The 15,129-nt window shown below is 39.1% G+C and overlaps 1 protein-coding gene and 1 non-coding gene across 4 annotated transcripts in view; both read right to left on the minus strand.

Moving 5' to 3' along the window:
- The window catches only part of LOC145997257 (toll-like receptor 2 type-2), a 63,904-nt gene that overhangs the window by 4,172 nt on the left and 44,603 nt on the right, over window positions 1-15,129 (minus strand). For 2 of the 3 annotated variants that reach the window (XM_083134111.1, XM_083134108.1), the window contains 2 exons: window positions 12,727-13,786; window positions 10,904-11,093 (listed from right to left, as the gene is read on the minus strand). In XM_083134111.1, the coding sequence (XP_082990237.1) occupies window positions 10,904-11,093; window positions 12,727-13,786 (1,250 nt within the window). The remainder of the gene's footprint in view (window positions 1-10,903; window positions 11,094-12,726; window positions 13,787-15,129) is intronic. The other variant, XM_083134110.1, reaches the window with a different exon arrangement.
- TRNAI-AAU (transfer RNA isoleucine (anticodon AAU)) lies at window positions 14,742-14,815 on the minus strand. The gene has a single exon. It is a non-coding gene; the product is annotated as a tRNA-Ile (tRNA).

Here is a 15,129-nt window from a genome sequence, read left to right on the forward strand (position 1 = left end):
ATCCTCCACAATGACGAAACTCCCCACTGAAAGCTTATTAATATATGCAAATCAACGAAAACATGTTCAGTGTTGGATATTCACCCTTTACATAATACCCGAGGATAATTCTTCTTATTATATCTTTATCGCAACCGTCGATTGCCTTTGTGATACTGTTCCTTTTGATTCGTTCGCGCGGTGATTCAAATTATGTGGAATCCGACGCCTCAAGACTGTCTTTGCCTTCCCTAACAACACCATGCACAGTTCGCTTACTCACTCCACAAGCTTCCGACACTCTCTGTTGCACTTTGTGCACACTTACCAAGGGACCACTGTTTTCTGCTTCCTTTTGAAAATATTCATGAACCCTACTGATTATTTTCTAGCCTTGGCTACGAACTAAGTCCTTCCTGTTCGGCATCGTACGATACTTACTGCGTTGATAAACACAAAGCTCCCAGTGGAACAACGAGAGTACAAATAAACGTCACATCACTTGCCACATACACGTTTATCGAAGAAACAATGCAGTTAGGCAGTACACGACGCGACAACAATTACTCCCACGTATGTTATTCCTACATTCCGCTCGTAACAAACAGGAATCAACACTGGGGCAAAATACCATCAGCAACGCGGTGAATTAGCAACACAGCAACGTGCAGAACGAAGTTAAGAGTGGCCTGGAGGTTGGCATGAAAAGAGTTTTCCTGCCCTGGCGCGATACAGACACACCTAGCGACATATCAGGGAACTTTAGCAATTCGCGATTAAAATTAACCGATATGCCATCTGCCGGGATTTTCAGGAAGTACTCTAAGTAGGATACGTTGTGTTGAAGTCGTTTAAAGCATGGTGAATATGCGTGAAAGTAAGGTCTACTGTTAAGGTTTTTTTTTGTTTCTTTTGCTCTAAATAGTTTTATGGGTCAGAACAAATTAAAAGTTTTCATGTGTTTCCACCCCGTGGAATCAACAAAATGAAATTTGTTAATAAATCAGGGAAAACGTAATTGACAGAAGATTGGTATGGGGGATATAACACTGTAATTCGGCAAGGAAATTACGAAGAATGCACGAGTCTGCTTACTTTATTTATCGAGAGATAAATATATATTTCCATGAAAGTAAAGTTTTAAATTGTACTTTATAAATAAAGCTTTTTTTTTTTCGAAAAATCATGAAGCGTCTTAACCAATGCGTCCATGTATGAAATTTGGAACAGGTGCAAGTCGATTAAGAGGGAAGATGAAAATAGTTTGAGAATGAATTAATGTCAAATGTAACCAGAAAAAAAGTGGATATGCTAATGTTATTGTTTCATTCAGTACGATGTCCTTTTTCAGTGAGTATAGCCTGGTCATGAAATCGTGAATATTATTATTAAACCAGCCTTTCTCTTTCTAGAAAGAACTGCAACGATATGTTCGCAATTCTCTCCTGTCCCAGCTTTTCAAGTACAGGTCAATTTCAATTCCTTTATTTTCAAATAATTTCCGAGAACCCCAGTTACATGACGTGCAGATGATACAGCACTGCTTTGGACAACCAGTGCGTATACATAGTTTCGTCTGCATTTTCCGTGTTATTTTTGCTTATCATAATTAAATGCTTCGTTCTCAGTACAGCTTCACGTTTGTTAGAGTAGCTGGAATTCACATCGCATTCGCAATATTTAAAAATAATGCGTAATTTAAACGTTTTCTACCATACCAGTCATGACAACACGCTGCTCTTTTGTACTACTGCTGAATGTAAACAAAGATCTATCCTACTTAGAGCGGCCATATTGGAAGCGACACTAGCGCTCAGGTGGTAATTTTAATCGCGAATTCTTCTCGCTTGTGTCCTAAACTAGAGGAAGAGCACAGGCCGGAGGGCAGAGGACCTCCCCCCCATGGTGGAAAGACTTGCCACCAAGTGTCCCCCCTGCCTTCACCACCCCCTCTCCTTCGTGACCGCTGCGAAAGGGCACCACCTGTTTCATTTCATTCTGGTTCCGGCTTGTTTCAAGATTTCTCCACTGGCAAAATATTCACTGCTGGCTGGCCCTTGCTTGGAAAGTCAGGACCTTCACAAATGAGATTTGGATTGAATAAATTTTGTTGATTACAGTGGCTGCTATAATTATGTAGAATTTCTCTTTGTGCTGTTGAGATTATAAATTGAGAGTAAAGAAGGAGGTAGAGATTATCAGTTGAAAGTAACGACGAATCAAGTAAGAATAACTAATTGAAAGTACGCTGTGTAAATGTATAGCATACCAGTGGCAGTGATAACAAGGCAGAGGCATACTAGTCGCCATTTTCTTTTTTTTTTTGTAGGGGGTTTCGTGTTGATACAAAATTTGTATCTAATAGTGATTGATTGATTTAGTTTATTTTACTTCGCGTTTTGTGCCTCTTGGCTAATTTGCAAAGATGGGGATGAGTGATGAAATTATGAAATTGATGAATGGACATTCACAAACAACCAAGCCCGACCGGGATTGTATCTAATAGTAATAAGCACAAAAAATAGTAACAGTTATTATTTTAACTACTACGAACAGTGCTGATAATAATTCGAGATGGACGGGAGCGAGACTATTTCGAATTTAAAGCAAAAAGTCTCGGATATGTGGAATGACCGAGGGATAATCAGAAGAGGCGAAAGACAAACCAATAGAACAAAATGTACAACTACAGTAGAAGCAATGATGTAAGGAAACGAATAGGTAAACATTGAACTTACACTTTATGTATTACCCATCTTAAAAACAGCTCAAACGTATTTGAAACTTTCTACATGTTATCATTTTGTATCATTATGACATGTGCTTCCCCTCGAACTAATATTTATTGTTGTTAATTTCCTTTCTCGTTGCACAAATGTTTATTGCTCTTTCCAATTCTAGAAATATTTTTAATGTTATTCGTAATACCTTTAATTTGCTGCGTGATTTTTGTGTTATTTAATATTAAGACCTATTACTGATGATGTCACAGAATAGTGACTCACCTGTATGTATATATCTTGTAAGACCTGATGCTATGGTAATTATGGACTGTGTTTAGTTTTTAGCTTTGGCTTTCGCACCCCTCAGGATAAGTCACGTATCATATCTGTCCATCTTGCTCCGAAATAACTACAAGTATTACGGTCACAATGGCAGTCTTACGGATGACGTCAAGATGGAATGTTTACTGGAATCCGAACAATTGAAATGTAACACCACCGAGAGTGTAGATACGTTGATTGATTGGTTGATTATTTTTCGTCGCTTTCTGTTACTCGCAAAGAACATCCGTGCCCTGGAAACTTATAATCCCCACCTCCCCATTTCTTTCAATTGATAATACGCACCTCTCCATTACTATTATGAGTGAATATATTTTACAGTATTTTTCAATAGCTGTTAACTCGACATAAATCTTCGTTACTGATTTGAGTTGATTTTTGTTATTTAGCGTCGCTTTCCCGTAACTTTTGGCTAATCGCGACGAGTTTAAAATCCTTTTTACACCACAGTAAACTATCTTATGAACATGGACGTCCGCAGGATCTTTTCCAGGGCGCGGGGGGGGGGGGGGGGCAAAGAAGGCAGATTTTCCCCATGATAGTGATGCCCGCTCAAAAAAACATTATTTCAGTCTGAAATTATCACGCTCCTTAAACACAATTATAATGAGTAACATAAATTACTGTGATGGAAATTAAATTATCTGTGAAAGATATATATAATTATTATGTGGACATTCATTCTCCTGTAGGGGGACATGGCCCCTCTTGCCCTCCCTTCCGGACTCCCATGCTTATGAAGGTACAGGAACTTTTTTCCTAAAGAGAAAATAAACTGAATAAATAACAAGCAATAGCTCTGTCGTTGACAGCTAGCACTAAGTTCCTCTGCTTCAATGAGAAATGGATATTTCTTGCATGCTTTAGTGTATTAAATTTTATATGTATGTAAAGCATAGGAAATATACCATCTTGCGTGAATAATATATTGTTAATTTCATACAGTGTTTATCCTCTGCATATGTTTCTAATTATACATTTTCGTAGTTGAAAATTACACGTTTGACACGTCTGTATTTGTATTTTATTTTCTGCTTCTGCCACATTTGACAATTAGCGACGAGGAGGATGAATGAAGACACGCACGCACTCACTCACACTCTCTCTCTCTCACTCTCTCTCTCTTTTACACTCTAACACTCTATGTCTAGGCTGATGCCACGGCTGAAACGTGGAACCTTCCATGGTGAGACCATCGGGCAACTGCTGAGCGCGCTCGGCCACAGTTTCCTTTCTTATAATCTTCCAAGTCCCTTCGTGCAGTTCTCATCGTTGAGTTCACAGCAGATATAATGGGCCAAGGTTGATCTGTTTGGTCTATTTTACTTCGCCTTTCTGCCACTTCTTACTATTCGCGAAGATGGGAGGGAATGAGTGATGATATGAAATTGATGAAAGAACACCCCCCCATGCCCAGGCCTGGATTCGATTGATTGGTTTCAAACTGAAATTTCAGTCCAAGTAACGATAGTATGATCTTCGAGATGAGCACTATACGTGTTACAAAGTACTCTTAAAAATCCCCAGTGAATTGGTCAAAATAAATTGACAGAATTTCGAGGAGAGGTCGAGCCGCTGTGAGCCCACACCTTACGCCAATATATGTAAGTAAACCCGTGGCGCAACAGCCCGTGAAGGCAAGGGCCTACTCACTCACTCACTCACAAGGGCCGGCCTCACTAATACACCAACCAGTTACAGGGTGAAGTGTGGTCAGCACGACGAACCCCCAGCCGTTGTTGAAGGTTACCCCAATCTCCTCAACAGGTCCTAAAGACCAACTCAACTCGTGAGTAGGGCCGCATAACGATAATGTCAAAACTATCCGGGTCACACATCTAGAACCCCAACACCTTGAAGTCCAGAACTAAGTGGTTCGACCCAACGGTGCCGGATTCCAGTGATTGTTATTGCAGCATCGATATGTAAATTATATATAGACCTCCCCCCATATTTTTTCATGGTTATAGTATTTTACATGTTATTTCGAGTATAAATTGGTTACAATTGTGCAAAACTTTTTTGCAAGAAACTGTGTGCAATTATAGTTTCGTTTCGCACAGATTTGACAGTTTTTTTAACAAGCTTCTCAAAAGTCTGCAATAAGTTTTTTGTGAGCATGAAACTCTTAATGCAGACAACAAATATTTTGTCAGTCATTCTTGATCATTCGGCTCGGCTGTTTCATTAATCTTCATTATGGAAAACAACTTTTCAGCAAGGCAAGTGCAACCAAAATTAATAAAATTTCTACAACAAAATAGCTTATTCGAGGATACTGCTATGGGAGATATGAGAAAAATCAAGGATAACCCACCTCGCGACATTTATTTTTCAATACGAGTTGCACTGCAATTCAATAAGTTCCATTCGAACGCAGGACTTGCACACGCATCATCAAAAGAAAAGGGAGCAGAGCAGAACAAGAATATTGCCCTTCGCACCCTCTGAAGTCTTGAAACCTGTTTCCAAATTCATCACGTAGTATTTTTACTGTGGACAAATATTCCTGCCATTCCTGGTATTCCTGAGAAGTTGAGAAGGACAAATTATAACTTTATTAAAAAAGTTTTAATATAACGGAAGACTGTAACTTTGCAAAATGGCCTCCACTTCCTTCAAAATATCAGCCCTTGTGTCACGGGGAGGAATCATTCAAGTAGTTTTACTGTCATGTCGAGATGAGAATCGCATCCACGAATGAAGGGAGCTAATCGAGCTAGCTCGCTAGCTAGCTAGCCCGCGGGCCGCGAGTTTGACTGGCCGAAATATCAGGAGAAAAGTTGTTACGCTTCTTCCAGGAGACTCGAACCTGCGCGCGTCCCGTAGCTGGAGAGCCCAAAGCATAACGCCTTAGACCGGACGGTCACGATGCAGGACAGCAGGCCCGTAGGCAGATTTTTTTTTGGGGGGGGGGGATGCTCATCCCTTATCAGCAGCTGCCATCTAAGGGCGAAAAAGTGATGGAACCCCTGAAGATGAGTTCTTGTTTCCTAATTTTGATTTGGCAAAGGTGAGCTCTCTCACTGCACTTCTTTATGTATAGATAGGCTAATCGGGACTGGACCTACATTTATAGTGGGATTGAACTATTGGGCGTCCACCAGGTACCAAACTCGGGACCTTTTGACATTACGAGGGTCATCATTACCATTACGCTATAGGGGAGGCAAAAATATCTGAAACTAAGAAGACATTTTGAATGGACATGTAGAATGTAGGAGGCAGGGTTCGCGCTGAAAAGAAAGAAGACGGAATTCTCCCTCCCCTTTCCTAACCTGTACATCTCTAATGTAATTCTCAACCAAGCCAAAAGTCTTGTCTAGTGTTGCCGACGAGACGAGACTTTAGCCTGTCTCGTCTCGTGGAAATGCTGTCTCGCCTCAAAAATATTCGTTTGTCTCGGGACACATGATCAATCTCGTCTCGTCTCGAATTTTTAAAAGCCTGTCCCGTCTCGTCCCGTGGGCAACACTAGTCTTGTCCTTCTACATTTTATGTCACTTTTGTTATTGTTATGGAGAATTCAAATTAATCATTTGTCTTTAAATCTCAAGTTAGCAAGTCAGCCATAATTATGTTTATATACTAAATTTTAGATTAATTGAAGATTTGCAAAGAAACAGTAGACCTTTTCATGATCCTTCCACTCCAAAAACAAATGTTTTGTAAGAGTCACATCAAGTTTATGTTTGGAAATAGTGAAGTTCTAGGAACCATACACACACACACATATAAGTAAGCAACAACGATAGTAGGCTATTGTAATTTGGAGAGGATATGATTTGTGAGCGGAACAAGCATGGGAATTTAACGAAGTTCCTTTGCGAATCATCAATTATGTGTGTGTGTGTGTGTGTACATGTATTTCGTATCTGCACCGTTGACTCACAAAGTACTACATGTGAGGTAAAACTATCGAAATGTAAAAAGAGGAAGCGCTACCACCCTCCCCGCCTTTTCTACATTTTATTCAAATCGAACACCAGGCACGTATCGAAATATATATTTCGGAGGGGCGTCCTAACGTAATGTCTCAAAATAATAATATTAATAATGTTAAATTAAAATAAGTATAATTATATTAAATTAATTAATATATTTTTATTACATTAATAGATAAGAAGGCGATATAACAACAGTGATACAGTATAACATCGCGTATTCATTATCTAGCTTGCGTGTAGTTAAGGTCGGCAAAATTTGTAAATAAATAGAAACTGCCCTGGCAAGGAAATTAATGCCAAATAGATAAAGAATATAATATTTATTGAGTATGAAAAAATGATGTTAGATCCAGTTGACGAAAGTAAAATTCCTGGTAATATTTTGCATGTTATTATAAGTAGTAATAATTCTTGCATAAATCTTCTTTGGTACTGTCATTCAAAGTCGTATTGCTTCCAATATTTTTGCGGAAATAAACAAATTGCGATTAGACAACAACCTTATTTTCATTACTTAATTGAAGTTATTTTATGCTCTCATTATTTAATTTTTGTACTTGGTAAGTCTTTCGGGGGGAGGTTGGGACTCCTGGACCCCCCTGAATACGTCCTTCGCGGTAGGGATCGAGATAAAGTTACTTGTCACTGGTTCCAATTCACGGTAAATATGCTCTGCTTCTCTACACTCAAACATACACAAACTCATGGCCTATCCTGCTTTCTTGGTTTCTTGCCTGGGAAAGAGGCAATAAATCAAGCTGTGACAGCTACGGGACCTTCTGACGAGGGGACGGAACCCAGCTGTGTAGAGGATTCAAACACCCGCGCGAACTAGCCCTCCCCGTCCCCTGGGGCAATTTTCGAAGAGAGACATCTAGTGGCCAAGTGGCGAACTATGATGAATGAAATTCGGCTGAAGCGGCCTTATCTTTCGCCGTCGATAATACATGACATTTTTAAACAATCATTTTGGGCTGTGCAAGTGACTTTTGAAAGAAAAGCCCTCCCTAGCTTAGTCATAAAAGGATTGAGCATTACGTTAGTATGCATCATAATGGCCATTTTCGTTGGTGCTACCCACAAATCCTAAAACCATTCTGTGCTTATTTACGTATTTCCTTATGGGAAATTGAAAAAAAATAATGAAATTTGTGCACATTTAACGAACTGAAATTGCATAAATGTGTCATGTACTCAAAGTTTCATAAACTAAGTTCACATCCACTGCGTGTTTTCCGGCAAATTTTTGTCCTAAAACGTTATATTCAACAAAATGCAAAAAAGCCCATGTTAAATTGAAGCGCTTTCCACGGCGCCCTTCGCCAAACTCCACCTCCCTCTTAACGCTGCAGCTTCCTCCCGCGACTGCGTAACTCTCGGCTCCACCGCTAGGTGGTCTGTTTTCTGGTTGGTCAGCGGCATGTTCCCCGCTCCCCACTTCCCCTGCCAGCTTCTAGAGCGCACGCCGTAAGAACTGAAAAGAGCTTTATATATATATATATATATATTATAACAGCATTGCTGATGAAAATAAGACAACAGCCGCTGATCATTGTAGAGACTGCCCCAGTACAGAAAAGTAAATGCGACTTCTCTTTCAAATTAGGCTCAATAGCTTGTTGCTTGTTGCATACAACGATAGCGGTCTCATTTCAATACCTGACACTACGCTCAATATGACATATTTTTGATCGTAATATGACATTGCAAGTTAATAGAGTTTTCGGTTGAAAATAGATTTTCAAAAGGAGTGCTGAAGGGGTTGTGGAAGCACCCCTTCGCACCCCACTGGCGCCGCCCTGTTTGGCTGGCTGTTGGTTTTGTGTTTTGAAAAAGAACGGTAAAAGCCGAGCTCAACTGCCTTTCCTGTATTTACTCTACGGTCCTTAAAAAAAATTTAAAAAAAAAAATCATTTTTAAACACAACTGTGAGATACCAAGTTCTTGGATAAATAATAAAATGGCTGGGTTTTGCAGAATAAATTATCAGTTTGAGGAAGGGACCTGAAGGTCTGATATCAAGAGAAGCTGATATCAACAATGGGCTGTTGTGTTGGTCTTACTACCTCGAATTGCTGGGCAACTTAGCGAGTATTCTCTCCATGATATCCTCAACAACACATACGCATTATCGAAATAATACGATCTTTCGAATTCGTAAAAAGAACTGGGGTGTAAGGGGTGACCTTCCACGTAGTACACCCAAATGTCAACCTCACTTCCACGTTAGTACACCCTGGACTGAAGACTAACGAGGCTCTGGCGACTGGCCCCATGGCCAGTATAATTTTGTTTGTATTGTCCTGTTCTTTTGTCCTTATGTGTGCTGAGTGCCCCTTTACAGCCTCAGCTTTTAACAGAAGTCAGAACATTTTAATTTTCTTAGTTATGCAACGTTAGAGTTGTCATTTGTAATGGTAAGGGGCTAGCCCCCGTATAATGTGACGGGAGCAAAATAGCCTAAGTGCTGACGCTCCCAGAATTTTAAATTCAAATCAAAAATCAAATCAAATCGTAAAAAGAACTACTGCATTTTCTTGCGATTTGTCGTTTCGTAAGAGGACCGTATAGTGACAACGCTTTGTTTTGTCGTCCACTAAGAATGGAAGTCAAGAAATGTTTACTTCCGCAAGCAGGTTTCAGAATGTCTTTTTTTACTCGCCGCTCCAGACACACTTACACCTCCCTTACGGAAGAGCAGCATAACTCCCAGCATACCCATCATAAGTTCATGAGGTGCTGTTAGATTGTAGATTATGAACCACACTACACAACACACGTGTGACAACATAAAATCAGTCTCATTAGTTACTGATTAATTAATGAAAGTAGTCACGGACAATTTGCATTCCACTGTACTTTTACTTGAGCAAAGGTTCAAATCTTCAATTGTTTGGATTGATTGATTTTATTTTACTTCGCGTTTTGTGCCTCTTGGCTAATTTGCGAAGATGGGGATGTCACAAACAACCATGCCCGAGCGGGATTCGAACCCGGGATCCCTGGCGTCGCAGCGTGATGTGCTAACCACTCAACCACAGGGTCCGGCAATGTGGTGTTGGACAATTGCCTACTATTAGTTTTGCGGTTTGCTGTACTGTTGTACAGTCAACGGCAAAGATAATGGTAAGCAAATTGTCCACCGCTATTTTAATTACTTTTTTATTCTACATCCTGTGTTGTTTTAAGGAATGAAACTATGTTGGTTCAAAGCAGGCATTGTTCTTTGCTTATTGACGTCATTATTTCAGTTCATTGTCATCACTAAAAAAAAAAAAATGCCTATTCGTTTCCGACGCTGGTAGAAAAATTGAACACAAAAGTACACTGATCGGAAGGTTCTTAACATTCTGATCAATACTTTATGTTGCCTTTTTTTTTGCCTATTTCACCTTATGCTGCCTTTTTCAAACATTTTTGCCTTTTTTGCCTCTTTTGTCATTCCGACAAAGCATTATGTTACCTTTTTTGCCTATTTCACCTTACGCTGCCTTTTTCAAACATTTTTGCCTCTTTTGTCATTTCGACAAGGCATTTTTTAAAATCATATTTCTCTTCTTCTATTTGATTTCGTTTTTCAATAACCCTTGTTATTCAAATTATTATTTGTAAATACATTTTTAAAGATTTAAGAAGAATTTAAGTCCTTCTCTTCAATTTTTAATGCATCTTCTTAAATTTTCACTGCCTCATTCTGAAACTTGACTGCCTTTTTTTTCGACATACACTGCCATTTTTTCGTTGCCTTTTTGACTGCCATTTTGAATACTTTCCAGTGCCTGAACATCCGGGCTCTAGTCATCACAATGTGTAATACAGACCAAATTAAAATGGTGGTGGACAATTCGCCTACTGTTTCTTTCGCCGTTGAGTGTACTATACTACATTTTAGTACTTAACTAAGGCACTTACCTCGCTATCAATAAAGTTCTTGCTGAGTACAAGAATCACCTTCCTGCTTTTGTCGATGCACTCAACAGCATTTTCCATGATGAAAGATCCGAGACGGAAATCTCTCTGGTGCAAACATAGCTGATATTTATCCTCTTCGTTTTCCATATTTTTCAACAGGTCCCCCAGTACCCACTCCTGGTCCTCGCCACTGAACCAAAACAAAAACAATTGCATAATTGGCTCATAAGAGAACAAAATAAAAATATATATGCACTGTGTACTGCCATAATACATTTCTAAAAGTAAATATCGCGTGAAAATCGTTCGTGGCCGGCCCGTGACGGGAACAGGATCCGAAAATCGAACAACTTGAGTTCCGAAACCAACACCGAAATGTGTGGCCAGATCTTCAATCAGCGGCACTGAATATATCATAAATACTTCAGTGATAATTGCTTAATATATTATATTGAATTCATTCATTCTTATTAAAAATAATATATAGGATATGTTCCCATTCATCGTGAGGAAATTGGGGAGCTCCGAGTGAGTGAGCGTAATCCGGTCGCGAAGTCCTACAACGGCTGGGGGTTGGTCGTGCCGACCACCCGTCCCCCTAGTCTGGCTGCAGATCTCCACGTCCCCCTGGTGGCCCGCGTGGGAGGGAGGCCAGCAGTCGGTAGGTAAGCCAGGGCCCAATTTTGGGTGTAGCGCTATAGGATTACTTTATATGTTCCCATTGCAAGATCATAGACAAAGCAAATATACAATTACAATTAGCCGCAAGCGGCAAAAATAATAATAATAATCCTTTGCGCGACAGCCCATGAAGGGCCTTGGCATACCTACCGACTGCCGGTCTCCCTCCCACACTTTCCTTCGTCACCTCTAAGCGTGGAAATCTTCAACCAGTATTGGAATAGTCGGGGGGTCAGCCCGACGTATCCCCAGCCGTTATAGTAGGTCGTCTCGACCGGATTACGATCACCCACTCGGAGCGTCCCAATTTCCTCACGATGGTGGGTTGCCACCGGCCCTATACGTAGGCCGAATAAATTCCGACCAGAGCCGGATTCGAACCTACGCCGTCCCGCAGCGAACGATCTCAAGACGAGTGAACGCCTTAACCCGCTCGACTACGGAGGAGGACAAGCGGCAAAAAGTAAGGCAAAATAGCAAAATAAATATATAAATAAATATTCAGTAAAGTGAAAATAATACTAAACAACTACGTAAAATAAACAAATAACATGAAATTCAATAAACACCCTTGAAATGTTCTTTCGTTCACCAGGAAAATTAATTTTGATCTCAATATCCATATCATCTGATAAAATTAGAGGAGAAAACCATTCAAAGTGAGTGGGTTGAATAACCGTCAACAATAAATTAGATAAAAAAATTATCTTCGTGAATGATATAGCGAAACTAATGTTGCTGCAATAAATGGCTGATAATGCTAACACGGAATTGAATTTTTCCGCAATTTTTCAATTTATCATATCTTGCCTGATTTATAAATTGAAAAGAAAACCTAGTTAGAGATTCATCCAGAATTATACAATTCTGCAAATTGTGTAGTGTATAGTCAAGTACACAAATTGTCAATCACCATATTTTTTCACTTTATTCTAGGCAATGTGAGGTTGAATGATTGAAAGAAAACCGTTAACTACCGTTAACCGTAACATCACAAGTGCAATATATTGCCTCTCACAAGTAGAAAAGATATAAATAAGAGTGAATAAAAATAGCAATGGACAATTTGTAACCACGGATCATTGAACTTGACTTTTTCTGCGCTCCTGTTAAAACTGAAATCATTAAAAAAGCTTGCTTACCTGTAAGCAACAAAAGCATCATAAACGTAACATCCATTGTCATTGTCCATCTTCTTTTGCCTGCGTCTAGCTTTCAACAAATGGTGGATATAAGTTATTTCAAACCTGTATACGTATCCTGAAATAATAGTAACACATGCAATGAAGAATAGGATTGCTGCAGGAATGCCTGCAGATAGCAAATAGTTGGGTGACTTTTTAAGACACAGTTCCTCATCGAAAGGTATATTTGTAATAGGTTCTCCTTTCATAGCAGATGGGAACTCGCAACTTAAATTTGTATTGGTTCCGATGTTTAGAAGGTTTGTTTTCCTATGGTAAAGCCATGCTTGAAACTGTAGAAGGTCGCAACTCTTGCAGTCAAAAGGATTTCCTCCTAAATCAACACTTCGTAACTGATCGAGTCCTTCTCCCATTGTAGAACTCACATAATTGATCAAGTTGTGTGATAAGTTAACATTCGCTATGGAATAACTTTTCTGCATGAAGGGATGTACAATTGTCCAGTTTATTATTCTGTTGAAAGAAAGATCCATGAATTCTATATGTCCTGATGCTACAATATCGGAAAGAGACGTCAAGTTGTTACCTGTTAAATCCAGCAACTTCAAATTACTGACTTCAAGTTTCTGCCCTTGTACAATTTCATTACGCGACAAATGAACTACTACGCCACGCTGTATAAAATGGAAAGTTTGCGGACGAATGTTTAGCAGAAGATTCCCCGACAAATCAAGAACTTTAAGGCTTGATAACTTCTTAAAAACATTTTCTTCTAAGTATCTTACGTGGCAGTAACTTAGGTTTAGGAGTTGCAATCCATGTAGCTTTGACAAAGAATTACCAGATAATTTGGAAAGTGGCAAATGACTTAGATCGAGAACTTCTAGTCGAGTCAAATTTTTCAACTTTTCTTGCTCCGCTGTAAATTCGGATGTGATCATACGAGAAAGTTTCAGCACTTTTAGATTTTGCATTTGCCCTAAACCATCAGGGAATCCTGTAAACTTGTTTCCTGATAAATTTACCTCCGAAACGTTTGGCAATCCATTAAAGTTACCTGAAAATAAATAAACTATATGTTACAAGAAAATATGTGTACGATAACTGAACATACTTGAAAGTGAAAAGAATAATTCCCATGCTTCATTGCTCAGACAACATATATTATGTTGCAAGAACCTGGTAAAAAAATATGCTTCGTTTATAGCTATTTTGTCTATAACATGTAAATTTTTTTGAGATATTCTACGGTGTTACTTAATATAAAACACCAGTCTTTTCTTTATTGAAAATGAAATTTATTTGTCTGTTTTTAATTTTTAATGTAACTTTCAAATTAAAGATAAATGGATATTATTTGAAGGGGGCACCAAGTGAAATCCCCTTATGGTTGGGGGAGGGGAGGGAGGGCTATGTATATAAATGGAATTTACTACACCAGTCTGAAATTCACTATTGCGGATAGTTTAGTGGCGTAACCGTTTGATAAATATCCATCTCGAGATGTATAATAATATGAAAACTCATCCATTACATTTTTTATTGGTATTTTTTCTGTGTCGGCACGTTCCCACTATTCTGAAATGAGCGTAACAACAAAAATGGAAGTAGGAGGAATTAGTTTTTGTTCGTTCCGAATATGTGGTCATGCTGGTCTGAAGTTGGCAGAACCATTTTGAACTACATATTCCAGTCAAAATGTGTGTGCATAAATTATGCACTAAATCGTGGCATAGTCTTTTTTTTTTTGTTTTGTTTATGTGGTCATCTCAGCTTCTTGTGACTAGATACTTTGAATTTGGTTGCAACGTTGAAATTAGTAATTATTAAACATGTAATTCGCGTTTCGAAAACTTGAAAATGTCACAGCATCGACATGCTTAAAGGAAGTTTGACGAGATGTACAAGGAGCAAAAGTGACCAGTAAATACATAAAAAAATAGAAATGTAAGTTTTAAACACAATTGAGTTTCAAAATATGAATTGCATTTGCGAAAAAAGCAAAAACAAATTGGCCAGTAAGGGGATCGAACCCATGACCTTCGCGTTATTAGCACGACGCTCTAACCAACTGAGCTAACCGGCCACACATACAATTTTCCCCCGTTTCAAGTTATCATAGAAATGCTGTATGTTCTTCATTGATTTCTGTGTTCTCTCCATAATGGTGGTACATTACAATGATCTGTCTCTTTTTAGTATGTTTCCAGAGGATCAATCATCCGAAATTCATTGACCAACTGTATCTCTGTTTTTATGACGCTGACATTTGGTGAAGTAAAGCCTCCGATGCAGGGAAGTACTTGGTTCCGTCTGGCTCAAGTGCTGCCATCTGTACGCGTTATATTGAACTAGGTAAAGCACGAGAGATCTGATACGCTAAATGATCACGTCTTTTCA

Source organism: Lepisma saccharinum, chromosome 13, assembly GCF_977018435.1.
Source record: "Lepisma saccharinum chromosome 13, izLepSacc3.1, whole genome shotgun sequence".
Taxonomy (NCBI): domain Eukaryota; kingdom Metazoa; phylum Arthropoda; class Insecta; order Zygentoma; family Lepismatidae; genus Lepisma; species Lepisma saccharinum.